A 14,932-nucleotide genomic window follows, 5' to 3' on the forward strand; every position below is an offset into this window, starting at 1 on the left:
CTAGATAAAAGCTTGTACAAAACTAACCCTAGAGCCTTCGCCTTTAGTTTTGTTCCTCTGTCCATGGTCCACATAGTGACTAATGACCCATTCTATATTGCTCAGTTACAGTAGGTAGCTGCATCAGATGCCTGAGTTCTTCTCCCTAAACTTTCACATCCATTTGGTCAATAAGATGTGTGAATTATCTCTGAAATAACAATATTCCTATCAAGTGCAGTAACTTCTGTTTTTGGCATTTAAATCTGTGCTGGCCTTATTTCCCTCTCATCTCTACCACAGTGCTTCCTGTATTCTGTTCTAGTGACAATCTGAACATTTTTATAGCTCCTAAAATGTTTCCTGTCTTTAGAAAATATGCCGAACTTTTTGCCTCCTGTGTTATCTTTCTCTTCAGACTTCTGCTCTACTGCGACTTTTGTGATACTTCTCTCTTCCAAAGGTTGAATTAGTCATGTTCTCTGTACTAGGATAGGACTATCACATGGTGTTGTATTGTTGGCTTCCTTAGAGCATACTTTGTGGCATTGAGTAGAAATTCATCAGGGGCCAAAGGTATCTAGGTGTACCTTTAGCTGCCTGCTGGTAGATTATCACATGTGTCTGATGGAGTTGTGTATGGCTTTGTTTTGTCAAGTTGAAGCTTTATATACTTAAGTGCTTATTTGTGTGCTTTACAATAGAGTCTACCATTAGACTGCTGTAAGAGGCTCCTGTCAGTTTCTCATTATTGCTCCTTTAATTGATTTAACATTCCCTAACTGAGCGAACCTTACTTTCTCACCATTTCTGCTGTATTTCTTAAAGTTCTTTCATATTTTCAGTGTCTGACTATAGCAGGATTCTCAGTGCTGCCAGTACAGGATTGTTATATGTATTTCTTATGTCTTGAAAATGGGGCCTTCAGCCAAGTTGATGAAACTGGGCATAATATTACCTCTTTTGGGAAACCTTTGGGGGTTGTCTCCTGAATTGAGTTGGAGGACCCATTGATTATTTTTCCCTTTGGAGGGGAGTGAGTATGATTATTAATTAGATACTGACCATTGTTTTCTAGCAAATTACTCCAAGGACTGAGTATCTTCAGTTGTAAGACTTTAAGAATGGTCTTTGAGAGTTCAATCCTTTTTTTTGATAGCATACTTAACACTTTTTAAAATAAATGCATAACTGTTAACAGCAACTACACTGTCATGGTTCAGTTAAGTTTATTATTGGTTGTCATTTGGGTTCTCAGATTTTGTCTTCAAATCAGTACCTCTCTCCCAGCAAAATTTTGCTTCTATGTGTTTGCAGAGCCTACCTACATGTTGTGGGCAGATGCCTCTAGGCTTACATGTTTGGGGTTTTAAATTTTGTTTTTCGCACTGGAGATTGAGCCCAGGGGCACTTAACTACTGAGCTACATCCCCCCATTTTTAATATTTTATTTAGAGACAGGGTCTTACTAAGTTGCTGAGTCTGGCTTTGAACTTGCAGTCCTCCTCTCCCAGCCTCCTGAGGCACTGGGATTACAGGTGTGCACTGGCCAGGTGTACATCTTTGAGAAAATTTCAGCCTCCTTCCCTTTGAAGTTTTTAGTATGCATTGGCATATTGAAGGTTTTGAGAAATTGTTAAGTAATCTATTTAACTTTATTTAGGAACTTTTTCATTTATTTTTCCAGATATCTTTTTCATTTTTTAAATTGTAATTTATATCTGATGAAATGCACAAACTTTAAATATTGACTTCTGTGAATTTTACTAACTCACTTATGACTACCTCTCAAAGCAGGGTAGAGGACAGTGTTAACTCTCCAGAAAGGTTCCATCAGAAAAGTACTTCTGCCTGTGTTCACACATTTCCAATACCTTCCCCAGTCCCTGTGAGACATTCATTTTTGTCTTCTTCATTGGAATAGTTTTGCCCATTAAGTCATAAATGTAATTGAACCGTATATATATATTTATATATATCATGGCTAGCATGATATTTGTGAGATTCATTAATGTTGTATAGTATATAAGTAGCTCATTCATTTTGTTTCTAAGTAGTATTCGTTTGTATGAATACACCTTTTTTTTGTTTTCTTGCTGTTTTGCATATTTCTAGTTTGGGACTATTATGATTGTGGCCACTTTGAACATTCTGTTTTTTTTTTGAGGTACCAGGGATTGAACCCAGAGGTGCTTAACTCTGAGCCACGTCCCCAGCCCTTTTTATTTTTTATTTTGAGATAAAAGGTGCTTTTTATTTTTTATTTTGAGATAAAAGGTGCTGAGGCTGGCTTTGAACCTGGGGATCCTCCTTCCTCAGCCTCCCTTACCCTCCTGAGCTGTTGGGATTAAAGGTGTACTGGGCCCACTTTGAACATTTTGTATAGGTCTCTCATTGTGAACATGTTCTAATTTTTTCTTGAACGTGTATCTAGCAGTGAAATTGTGATATAGGTAGATGTATGTTCAGTATTTTAGGAACTTGTCAGTTTTCCATTAAAGGCATTATATTATTTAATTTCTATCAGTTTTCTAGTTGTTAAATAATAGTGCCCAAAGATATCCCGGTCCTAGTTCCCAGAAACTGAATCTTATTAAGGATCTTGAGATCTGGAGATCAACTGGACAGGCCCTAAGTGTAATCACAAGTGTCCTTATTAAAAGGGAGTGGAGGGAAATTTGATGACAGAAGAGGATATGGAATGGAACACAGGTCAAGGAAAGCAGGCAGCCACTCAAAGCTAAAGAGGGCAGGAATAAACTAAGTGAACGTTCCCCTTGGACCTTCCAGAAGGAACTGGCCCTGCTGACACCTTGATTTTAGTCCATTGAGACTAATTTTGGTAAATTTGTGTTGTGTGTGTGTGTGTGTGTGTGTGTGTGTGTGTGTGTATTTAGTTGTAAATGGACACAGTATCTTTTTATGTATTTATTTTTATGTGGTGCTGAGGATTGAACCCAGTACCTCACATGTATGAGGCAAGCGCTCTACCATTGAGATATGTACAGCCCCAGTCTATGTGTTGTCTTTAGGTACCAAGTTTTTGATAATTTGTTATAGTAGTAGGATAGTAATAAGGTCCACATCCTTATTGATATTAGACAGTATCATAAAATTTTTAAACTAATCTAGATTGTGTGAAATAGTTTAGTTTTTTTTTTTTTTTTTTAAATGTGGTGCTGGGGATCAAACCCAGTGCCTCATGCATGCTAGGCAAATGCTCTACCACTGAGCCACAACCCCAGACCTGCATTGTGGTTTTAATTTGCATTTTCCTAGCTGGGCATGGTGGTACATGCCTGTAATGGCAGCGGCTTAGGAGGTTGAGGCTGGAGGATTGTAAATTTGAGGCCGGCCTTAGCAATTTAGTGAGAGCCTGAGCAACTAAATGAGACCTTGTCCCCCCCCCTCCGCCTCCCCCCCCCAAAAAAAAAAGACTGGGGATATAGCTTGGTGGTAGAGCACTTCTGAGTTCAATCTCCAATACTGTAAATAAATAAATAAAATTTAAAAATTTTCTTTTTTTGATGATGGTATGAGAGAGTGGTTAAGGCTTATGATTTTACATATTATTGAAAAGTTGTTGGAAGAATGGACTGACATTTTCTTAATGGAGAATGATTGAAAAAAAAATATATATATATATAAATGTCTGTTATTGGACTTCTGTTCTTATAATGTTCTTTTTTCTTATGTCACTTATACTTCTTATTACTAAGGCTTTATAGTAAGTCTTGAGAATATAGTGTATAGGTCTTCCAGTTTCCTTTTCCTTTTTCAAGGTGGGTTTAGTTATTTATTCTAGATTGTTTTTTAACTTTTGTATTTTTTTCCTTAAAAAAAGAAAAACCTTTGTTGGGATTTTGATAAGGATTACATTAAATCCATATCTCAAATTGAGACAAATGGTCACATAAACCCAGTTGACATTTGATCCTGGATATTCTGAATTTTTCCCAGTCATTTTTTTTCCTCTTTGTACTTCAACTTAAATCCCTTAATTTGTTCTATTTTCAAGTTCACTGCTCATTTCTTTCAGTAGTTAAACCTACTTAATGAAATCTTTAATTTCTTATACTATATATCATTTCTAGCATTTTCCTGTGGACTTATATTATAGCTTTACTGTCATGAAATTCTCTTTCGCTGTGCATGTTGTCTATCACTTTCATCGAATCTTTTAGTGCTTTTATTATAGTTATCTTAAAGTCTGTGTCTGATAATTCCCATATCTGTGCCTTCTCTGATCTGAGTGTATTAATAATTTCATTTTTGACTGTTTATTACTTCTTATGTTATAATTTTTCATTGAATGTTGAATATTTATATAAAAACAGCAGAGATTAAAGTAAATATTATCTCTAGAAAATAGCCCTGTGTTTCTCAGGTTAGTCTGATAGAACATGGGCTAAGTGGATAAGGTGTGTAGTTGAACTCGTTTTGGCCTTTGTTGCAACTTTAGTTAAATTTAGTTTGAGAAGACTTTATTTTCTGCAAGGTTTGCTGTCTGTGTGTGATTTTTAAAACCATTTTTTTTTGGTTTGGTTACTCAGTTTCTGAGCCACCAGCTTTCTGGACTATGGGAGAATTGGCTTGCTTTATATTCCAGCTGTCTGTTACTTGGTCTTTTTCAGGCAAGCTCTCATGACTAGTGAGGTATTTTTCTATAAGTAATACCTTCCCAAGGGTTTGGCAGTTCAAAATCCAGGGTATCTATCAGGGTGAGGTTATTCTCCTCTCTGTATTGTCCTACCTCAACCTTTAGCAGTTGAATGTGAGGAGTTTATTGGATTGATTTCTCTTTCTTCTCCAGAGGGCACATTCCTTACATTTTGGGGGACCTTAAGCTTTTAAAAGGAGCTCCTGCAGCTTTCTAGCCCTATTCTTCAACCTTTGGCATACTTTGGCAAGCACTTAGTGACGGCCTGTGGGAGTGAAGGGGTGGATGAAGTTTGCTCTTTGAGATCTTGGAATTCTAATGTATCAGTGTACATGTTGCCGCTAAAATTCATTACAGTGTAGACTGGTTGTTCCTTGCTCTAGTCTGTGGAAAGGTTATTCCTCTTTTTAGTCAGTTCACCAGGAAAGAGACCATTCATGGGCCTCTCTTCTGTTGAGGTGTCGTAGAATTTAGTTCCATTCAGGTTACTTTGCCTCCTTAGCTGTTTGATGGTTCAAAGAAACCAAGATTTTGTAACATTTCAGGCTGGTTTTGGTTGTTAGAATGAAAGTGACAATCTGTTGTAATTTTCTTTACATCCTGATCAGAGAAGTGAAACTCCACTCTTTGGAATACTTTAAAATATATACTCTGATAATATGTACCTGATACAATTTTTGTTTTTTCACTGTAGTCGTTTTCTTTAGTATTTCTCAAGAGTTAGATTTTTAAATCTTAATTCTCCAGTATTGTCTTCAAGTAGTAAGTGGTTTTATCTTTAACTTCAAAATTGAACTCATGCACGTAATAAAACAGCTAGAAAAGCCATGTAATTTACAAAAAGTAAGTATTTAAAGATAGAAAACTGGAAATAAAAATGATTAAAGTAAGTAAAATTCTGCATTCTTTTTTTTATGGACACAGGATGAAGGGGGCCTTTCGGCTGGCACCTGGGGCGTAAGTAGTAAATTGAAATGTGACGGACCTTTAAAAAAAGGGAAACCCCCGCAATATAGTTGCTGAATTCAATAGTTCATCTGTGCAGAAAAGATGAATCAAATCTCAGAAAAGAAAATTGAGATTTCTTTTAGTCCTTTGACTTTGAGATAAAGATTCACTATGGGAGGGACCTTGAGAGTAATAGGTGAGAATTGGAAACCCTTGAGAAAGAGGTAAATACACACTAATGATTTTCATCTTACCCACTACTTTCTTCCCCCTCAAAATCCCTGTCAAATTCTGAAACTGCTTAGACTAAGAGACTGAACATCTAAACCAAAAGTCTTGTATCTAGGTGGTAAGAAGATAAGGACCTGCTATTCTTTGAGATGAAAGTTCTGCAGAACCTCACCCAATAACAGAAGCCAACCGGAGGTGGTGTTCATAACAATACTATAACCTAGCAGTATTCTATGATTCTAGCATTATAGAGGAAATAATAAAAATATATGCGTGAGATTGCAAAAAGTGAAGGATGAATAAAGAAATTAACCACTAAAAGAAGAATGTGTAATAAGAGAATAGAGAGATTGAATAATATGAATAATTTTGATAAATTCAAAAGAAGACTAGAAAAATGCATCATTAAACATGCAATCAAATTAGAACTTAAATAAAATGCAAATAGGCTAAATATTCCAAGTAAATGGCAAAAATTACCAGACTTTACAAATAACAACACACCAACTGTTGCTTTTTATGAGAGGCACATCTTTTAAGTACTCGGAAAGGTTAAGAGAAAGTAGTAGGAAAGGATAAACCATTGAAATGCTAACTGAAGGAAAGAAGTTGTAGTTATACAGATTAGGCAAGATCTAATACTATAAGCAGTAGTCATTAAAGAGAATCACATTTTATAATATTAGGGTGTTGATTTACCAGAGAGTTACCACAATCCTAAATCTGTATCCAATAACAGTTTGAACATCTATAAACCTAAGTAATTTTTTTGACTGCATTAGGAGGAGAAACAGACAAGTACACAATGATGTATTTGTGAGAATTTTGAGTATATTTCTCAAAAGTTGATACAAGAAGCAGGTACATAGAAGATATGTACATTGTGGTCGATAGACTTGATGTAATCATAATGTAGAACACTAGAACAGTTAATGATGAATTAATACTCTTTACTCTTGTAGTGGACATTGTACCAGAATTTACCATATCATGGATCATAAACAAAGCCTCAACAAGTTTCATTGGATTTTAATAATTGTGTTCTTTGAAGAAAGTATATAATACTAGAAAAATATGTAGCCTTAAATTTATGCAGTAGAAAAGAAAACGCTTTCTTAAAGCTTATAGAAAAAGAATAGCACAACAAACTTAAAGACAGTAGAAGTAAGGGAATAATGAAGACGAGCAGAAATTAATGAATAGAAAATAATCCTACCATAAAAAACAACAAAGCTAAAAAAAAGTGTTATATTAGTGTAATTGATAATAAACTAGCAATACTGATTAAAAGGGAAGGAGAAGGGAAGAAACCGGGGGAGAGAGTAAAATTTCCAAATATTAGGAATGAAAAAGGATACATGTCTATAGATTCTGTAGTCATTAATTAATGCAAGGAATTTATGAACAATTTTATATCAGTAATATGGGATAGGGAGAGTAAAGCAGGAGTATTGAGTAGTCAAGTCTTAACCAATCAATAGTAAGAGACACTGTCCTTAAAGTTTGTTGAGTCCTTTGAAAGGTGGCTACTGTGAGTTGAGTTGTCTTATAGGTGGTAAGTACTGAGCAGATTTTAAATTTGTAGATAATTTAGCCGAAAACGGGGTTAGAGCTAGTGCATCATTTTGATCCTGTCTAATGTCAGGTGCAACTGGCCTTGTTAACTTTGTAAGGACCTTAAGCTTTCATGGTGGTTATTTTTAGGTCTCTACATTATCTACATGTGCAGTGCAGAATATATCGTGATTAAGAACTTATTCCTCTGACATCATACTGTTTGATTCAAATCCTAGCATTGGTACTGAAGAGTTGTGTGATCCTGATGTGTTAGCCAAATTGTCCCTTGAACTTCTGACACCTTTGTTTCTCTCTGATCACTTACAGCTTCTGCCATCTGGTCTATAACTCCTTCATACATATTATTTTTTCCTGAGTGTAACTTTCCCTGAACACTCTCTCTGTGTTACCACTTAGCTGTTAGATCTTGAGATCTTTGTTTCTACTTGCTTATTGGGCATAACTATCAGGAAGTTTCATTGGTACACCAAACTTAGTTTAACTAAAATTAAATTTAATGTTCTAGCATTTGTATTTTGTTCAGTTGTATTTTCTTTTTTTAAAAAAATTTATTTCTTGGTTTTAGGTTGACTAGATATCTATATTTATGTGGTGCTGAGGATCGAACCCAGCGCCTCATGCATACTAGGTGGGCACTCTACCTCTGAGCCACAACCCGAGTCCCTCAGTTGTATTTTCATTTAACCTTTTGTTCAAGCAAGAATCTGCAGTTTTTAACTTTTTCTTCCACATTAGGTAAATTTTATTTTCCCAGTATCTGTTCTTTCCTTTTGTTTATTATCATTCTCTGAAGGTTGATCTCTTCTGCCCTTCCTCCCCCATCCTTGCTGGGCCAGTTTTTTGCCATAAAGGACTTCTCTTCCTTGCATTCTTCCCAGCCCATAGCACAAAAGTATAGGTAAAAAATACAGAGCAGATTTGGGAACAAATAGGTAAATACAGGTATAATAAATGTGCAAAATAAAAATTGTTGAGTTTAAAAAGGAATGAATAAATGGCAAGCAGACTTAAAGGAAGCTCAGGTGTTTCATCAGTCATCTGGGAAATGTTTTCTGATGCCTGTGGCAAAAGTTAGGTATTTACCAGGTGTGGTGGTTCATGTCTTTTGTTCCAGCAGCTTGGGAGTCTGAGGCAGGAGGACTACTTGGGCCCAGGAGGTTTGAGGCCAGTCTGGGAAATATTGAGATGCTGTTTCAGAAAAGAAACAAAAAGTTGAGTTGTTTCTTTGTGTACCTGTAATTGGCATTACAGTTTCTCTTAGGTTATCATGTGTGCTTTAATCACGGTAATCTTCTTCACTGTTCTTGACCATCCCCTGCAGAGGGGTTATTATTTATTCCCTGTGGTTTAGTACTTTGTGGGTTTCATTTTGGATTCTGACTCCAACCAGTTGTAAAATAAAAGTTTTTGAAACAGGCAAATTTGGGGTTACAGATGATTCCAGGCTATGATAATGATTAGGGAAGAAATTCTTAGTAGATGGGTACTATTTATACAGAGGTAAAATGATGGTATCTGGGATTTGCTTTGTTTAATAAAATTATGATAGAACCACATTTTAATAAGAGGGAGAAGCAGTGCTGTTTTAAAAAGTAAATAATATTATGTGTAAAAATGATTTCCAACATAGTCTCTTTTTTAAAATAAGTTTTTTAGTTATTGATGGACCTTTATTTTATTTATTCACATGTTCTGAGAATTGAACCCAGTGCCTCACACATGCTAGGCAAGCACTCTACTACTGAGCCACAGCCCCCAGCATAGTCTTTTTAAAGACTTCTACATTATTTTAACTTCCATACATCTTTTTCAGGAATGACATACTCAGTTGAAAAAGTATAGTCCGTGAACCAAGAAAGATGAAGATGGGGTATTAAGAAATAGGAGCTTCGCCAGGTGTCGTGGCGCATGCCTGTAATCCCAGAGGCTGGAGAGGCTTGAGGCAGGAGGATCGAGAATTCACAGCCATCCTCTGCAAAGCAAAAGTGAGGTGCTAAGCAACTCAGTAAGACCCTGTCTCTAAATAAAATACAAAATAGGGCTGGGGATGTGGCTCCATGGTCAAGTGTCCCTGAGTTCAATCACTGCCTCCACTACTCCCCTCCGCCCCTCTTGCCCCCCCCCCCCCAATAAAAGAAAATAAATAGAAGCTTCAAGACTATTGTGGTGGCCCATGTCTGTAATCCCAGTGGCTTGGGAGGCTGAGGCAGGAGGATCACAGTTCAAAGCCAGCCTCAGCAACTTAGGCCCTAAGCAACTTAATAAGACCCTGTCTCAAAATAAAAAAAATAAATAAAAAGGGCTGGGGAGTGGCTCATAGTTAAGTGCCCTTGTTTTCAATCCCAAAGAAAGAGGGGAGGGGGATTTCAGCCCTGAGAGAGGTGAAGGAAGGTCCTAGAACAACAGTAATACCACAGGTCAGAGGACTGTCAGTTCAGTTTGCAGTGGGAGGATATAGGACTCTAAGTGTGAGGGAGGGCTATGTGAATATAAGAAAGCTAGTCATTTTTGATGCATTATGACTAGAAAATTTGAGGGACCTGAAGAGTGTGGGAAGAATTTGTGGTAGGTGTATAGAAAACAAAATGAGTTAATTATGGAGAAAAAAGTTGTATGATATCTTATCAAGTTACAATATTATATACATGATTATATAATTACATTTGTAAGATAATTGTTTTCATGATAGGAGAAAGGAAAGTGGTATAAGGGAGCTAAGTTATTTTTTATAGGAAAATCACTAGATAATACCTAAACTTGATATTTTAAGACTGTTACTTAAATGTAAATATCAAAAGTAGAGTGAAAGCTGAAAGATTTTAAAGAATTCACTTTGATGTAGAGAGAAACTATATTTGTGATGTCAAACTATATTTGACTTTAATCACTTTGTACATTGTTACTTAGATGAAAATGAAAATATATGTTATAAAAAGACTGAGGTACAGGTAGCAAGGATTTTTGCCCATCTTGTAGGCTGTTTGTTCACGCTCTTGATTGTTTCTTTGCTATTATGAAGCTTTTTAGTTTGATACCATCCCTTTTATTGATTTTTGATTTTACTTCTTGCACTTTAGGGGTCTTGTTAAGGAAGTCGGTTATAAACAAGTAACAAATGTTGGTGAGGTTGTAGGGGGAAGGGTATACTCATACATTGTTGGTGGGACTGTAAATTAATGCAGTCACTCTGGAAAGCAGTATGATGGAGATGCCTCAAAAAACTAGGAATGAAACCACCATTTGATCCAGTTATACCAAAGGAGTTAAAATCAGCATCCTACAGTGATGCAGCCACATCAATGTTCATAGCAGCACAGTTCACAGTAACTAAGTTATGGAACCAACCTAGTTGCCCATCAACAGATGAATGGATAAAAAAAAATGTGGTATATATACACAATGGAATATTACACATAAAGAAGAATGACTTCATGACCTATGCCAGTTAATGGATGGATCTGGAGACTATCATGCTTAGTGAAAAAAGCCAATCCCAAAAAATAAAAGGTTGAATGTTTTCTCTGATGCTAACCCACAGTAAGGGGGTAGGGAGAGAATAGAAATTCAGTGAATCAGGTCAAGGGGAATGAAGAGAAGAGAAGGAAGTTGGAAATCTTCCCTCTGGAATGAATCTGACATAACTCATGAATGTACTACGGTGAATCTCACCACTGTATATCCACAAGACTGGGAATCTTAATTAGAATAAGATATATTTCACACTTGTGTAAATATATCAAAATATATTTTTTTATGAATGACAGTAGAATCTATCAAAATAGATTCTACTGTCATTCATAAAAAAATACAATTAGGACCTTCAAGGGATTTTTTTCTTCATAGACTACCTTTCTTCTTTTGATTTATTTCACATGCATTACATGATGAATTTTTTTCTTATACTTTTAGGGGTTTCTTTATAATATTTATGAAAATTTAAAGCTTTGGGGAAAGTGGGGTTGTACATTTTTAATGTATGTTGTTAAGTTCTTTAAAAATAGATTGAAGGGGCTGGGGCTATAGCTCAGTGGTAGAGTACTTGCCTAGCGTGGGGCACTGGGTTCCATTCTCGGCACCACATATAAATAAGTAAAATAAAGGTCCATTGACAACTAAAAAAACATTAAAAAAAAAAAAACAAAAACAGATTGAAATCCTCAAAGTGAAAAGGCTTGTTTTGGTGAACATCTTTTAATAATTGACATTATTAAGAGTTATGAGTAAAGTAGTGATAGTGATGATAAAATTGTTCAAAGCACTGATAGGTTTTACTTGCAAAATTACATTTGCCTGAGACTTGAGTCCTTGTAACATTGTCTTGTTTGTCACCACAATTCATTTAAATTAGTAAAGACAACATTTTCATGGACAGTGAAGAAAACTTAAGGAAATCTGTGTGAAAAGTAATAATCTGAATTTGTATCTCTTTGTAGTTTGCTAAAATACATTGTAATCATTTCTTGATTTTAAAGTTGATCTTGAAATTGTCCTTTCAATGTCTTTTTCTAGGATAGATTCACAAGACTATTTCCCTAGTGTGGAGCTACCTTGGGTAAGAGTATGTCGTCCATCTTGCCTTTCACTCCGCCAGTGGTGAAGAGACTGCTGGGATGGAAGAAATCTGCTGGTGGGTCTGGAGGAGCAGGAGGAGGAGAGCAGAATGGACAGGAAGAAAAGTGGTGTGAGAAAGCAGTGAAAAGTCTGGTGAAGAAGCTAAAGAAAACAGGACGATTAGATGAGCTTGAGAAAGCTATCACCACTCAAAATTGTAATACTAAATGTGTTACCATACCAAGGTAAGTGTTGTAGATCTGAAGTTTGATGGTCTCTTGTTGAAAATTGCTTTTGGGAACCTGAAGGAAAGTTATTGAATTTTCGTTCAAGTTACTGAATTTTTGTCAAGTCACCTCTAAATAGTGATTATTAAAATATGACTGTTTTTAACCTGTCATATTTTATTTTACTTGTGAAGTCTCTTTATTTTACAAATCATTTTCTTGAACAGTGAGGTTTAGTCATACAAGACTTAAGATATATGTAGTAAATTTTCATTGCCTAAATTTGTGTGATATCCTCATTTCTGTGGTTGGATATTTGAATAAAGATTCAAAGCTCTTTCTATTTCTAGCAAATGATAACTGATAGTTTTCTCCTCCCTTGGTCAAAACTTCAGTCAGTAAAGAGTTAAAGGAGGCTGCTGACTTTTTAAATGAATTTTATATAGTTTTTGCTTGAGTTGCAACATTCCTGCCAAGAAAGAACAGTATATGAGGCAGCTCCTTAAATGTTGTATGTAATAATGAGACTTCGTCTTGAAGTCTTTTATATTGGAAAAACCTATTACTTAAAAGGTTGAGGTTTTGAATGTAAATTTAATCATTTACAAATAAGTACCACTGTTAGAAGTTGTTGTTGTTTTTTTTTTTTGAATTAAGTGGCAGGTATTTTAAAAATATTTCAATACTTTATATATTTTTTTGTGTGTGTCAAAAATATAAAATTTTCTAAAATGATTGTTTTCAGTGTCGTGTGTGAGCATATAGTGTGTGAAACTGTTCTACTTGACTTGCTTCCAGAGAGCTTTGAGAAAATACTCCTGATGCTTGTAGATAATAAATCCCAGTAACACCAGCCTGTCTGCTTGCAGATACTCACGGTAGACTATTTTCCTGCCTTGTTTGGTTGACTAACTGTCCATTGCTTCTTCTTTACTTGTTTCGTGTATATCTTATATACGTCATTGGTCTTGGTTTATTCTTCTGTTTTACAAATACTTATGGATCGTCTGCTGAATGCAAGGCACTGTTTCCAGTCACTGGGGATACAGTAATGAACAAAACACATCCCTTCCCTCCTAGGGGACAGATACACACACTAAACAAGTGAACAAATTAATATAATTTGACATGGTAATGAGGGCAAAGAAGACAGTATGTGCAATGTGATACGATAGAGAATGCCTAAGGGATGGTAAAGCTGCCTTGGCTGGATGGTGGTTCATAAGCTGAGCTCTGAGGAGCAGCCGCTCCTTGAGAAGTCTTCTAGGCAGAGGAAAGAGCCTGAGTAAAGACCCTCTGGTGGGAAATAGCTTTTTGTATTAAAGATTTTAAAAGGAAGTGGAGTGTAAAACTTGGAAAGAGTTTGATCATATAGGGAGTTCAGATGTTGGTCTAAATAGAGAAGGCAACTAAAAATTTCTTAATAGATTTTAATCTTTTTTTAAAGAATTTCAGCAGTTCCTTTTTAACCAAAATCACTGATCCCTGGAGATAAATGCTGGGGGTGGGATGTATGTAGTGAGGTGGATGGAAGCAGGCAATTAGGATGATGGTGGAGGCTGGACTGGCATGGCTGTACTACCACTAAATGAATGGATTTGGCAGGTAATTTGGAAGCCGAGCTGACAGGACTTGATGGTGAATTGCCTAAGAATGAATCTGGTTGTATTTGCTGAGTATTCATTGTGTAGGAGATGGTCATTCACCATTCACATATCAAATGCCCACTGCATGGCTGATATGATTTTCCTCACCAAACTCAAATTTGCTCTTGAATTGCTTGCCTTCTAGTAAGGGAAATAAACTTTAAAAAAGAAATCTTCTGAGTTTTGGTAGGTGTCATAAAAGAAAAATGCTCAGGGAGTTATGTATAGAGGAGGCTTGGGAAGCTTGCCTTCTGGGAGAATATTGTGCCTGAGTTGAATCTAGATGGTATAGAGGCAGAATTAGTCAGGAGAAGCCTGTTGGCTCAAGTGCATCACTGTGTAATTTGGAAGTAGGGGGAGTTGGTGAAAGTTTCTCAGCAAACAGGTGTCCTTAGAATGTCAGTGAGGAGTAGCAGGTGGCAGAGATGACTCTAAAAGATAGTTAGGAATCCCAGCAGGCTGTGCGAGGAAGTTTACACTCAACCTGAATGGGATTGGTGAGGGTGGAGTCATTGGAATCTTAGGTCCAGAAAGCCCAGAAGTCAGATTAATTTACTACAGCATCAGACTGTAGTGAAAAAATGGATTCTGAGACAGTCACAAGGGGAAGTGATAGGAGCCCAGTAAGTGGATTGTCACCTCATCAAAAGGAGATGGAGTGTGGTTTTGCACATCTTCATCCAAGGCTTGTATTGCCATTGCGTGATGAGTTTCACAGAGGAGCTCGAGAGTAGAGCTGTTTTCAAGGAGATACAGCAGGTAGTGAGTGGCCTGACGGTTACCAGTGACTATAGGTGTATATATGCTATGGAAATCACTCTAGGTTCATTAAGTTTTCTTATTTTCTGTTCTTTTTATAGCTCTGGGGATTTCTTTTCATATTTTTTAAAAATAGTTTTTAGTTATAGATGGACCCAGTAGCTTTCTTTATTTTTATGTGGTGCTGAGGATTGAACCCAGTGCCTCACAGGTGCAAGGGAAGTGCTCTACCACTGAGCTTCAGCCCCAAGCCCATCTTTTCATATTTTTATAGCTTCTTTATCATTAGACTTTTTTTTCCCTCTAGCCTTTTATCTGATAAATGAAAGTGAAGTGATGGCTGTTCATTACCA

The 14,932-nt window shown here is 36.2% G+C and overlaps 1 protein-coding gene across 6 annotated transcripts in view; it reads left to right on the forward strand.

The window, feature by feature from the left end:
* Window positions 1-14,932, forward strand: part of Smad2 (SMAD family member 2) — an 87,285-nt gene that overhangs the window by 16,429 nt on the left and 55,924 nt on the right. For 5 of the 6 annotated variants that reach the window (XM_026393773.2, XM_026393771.2, XM_026393772.2 and 2 more), the window contains one exon: window positions 11,906-12,192. In XM_026393773.2, the coding sequence (XP_026249558.1) occupies window positions 11,957-12,192 (236 nt within the window). In that variant the 5' untranslated portion in view covers window positions 11,906-11,956. Of the gene's footprint in view, window positions 1-9,209; window positions 9,382-11,905; window positions 12,193-14,932 lie in introns of all 6 variants that reach the window. The other variant, XM_077792171.1, reaches the window with a different exon arrangement.

This window comes from Urocitellus parryii, chromosome 13 (genome assembly GCF_045843805.1).
Source record: "Urocitellus parryii isolate mUroPar1 chromosome 13, mUroPar1.hap1, whole genome shotgun sequence".
Classification (NCBI taxonomy): domain Eukaryota; kingdom Metazoa; phylum Chordata; class Mammalia; order Rodentia; family Sciuridae; genus Urocitellus; species Urocitellus parryii.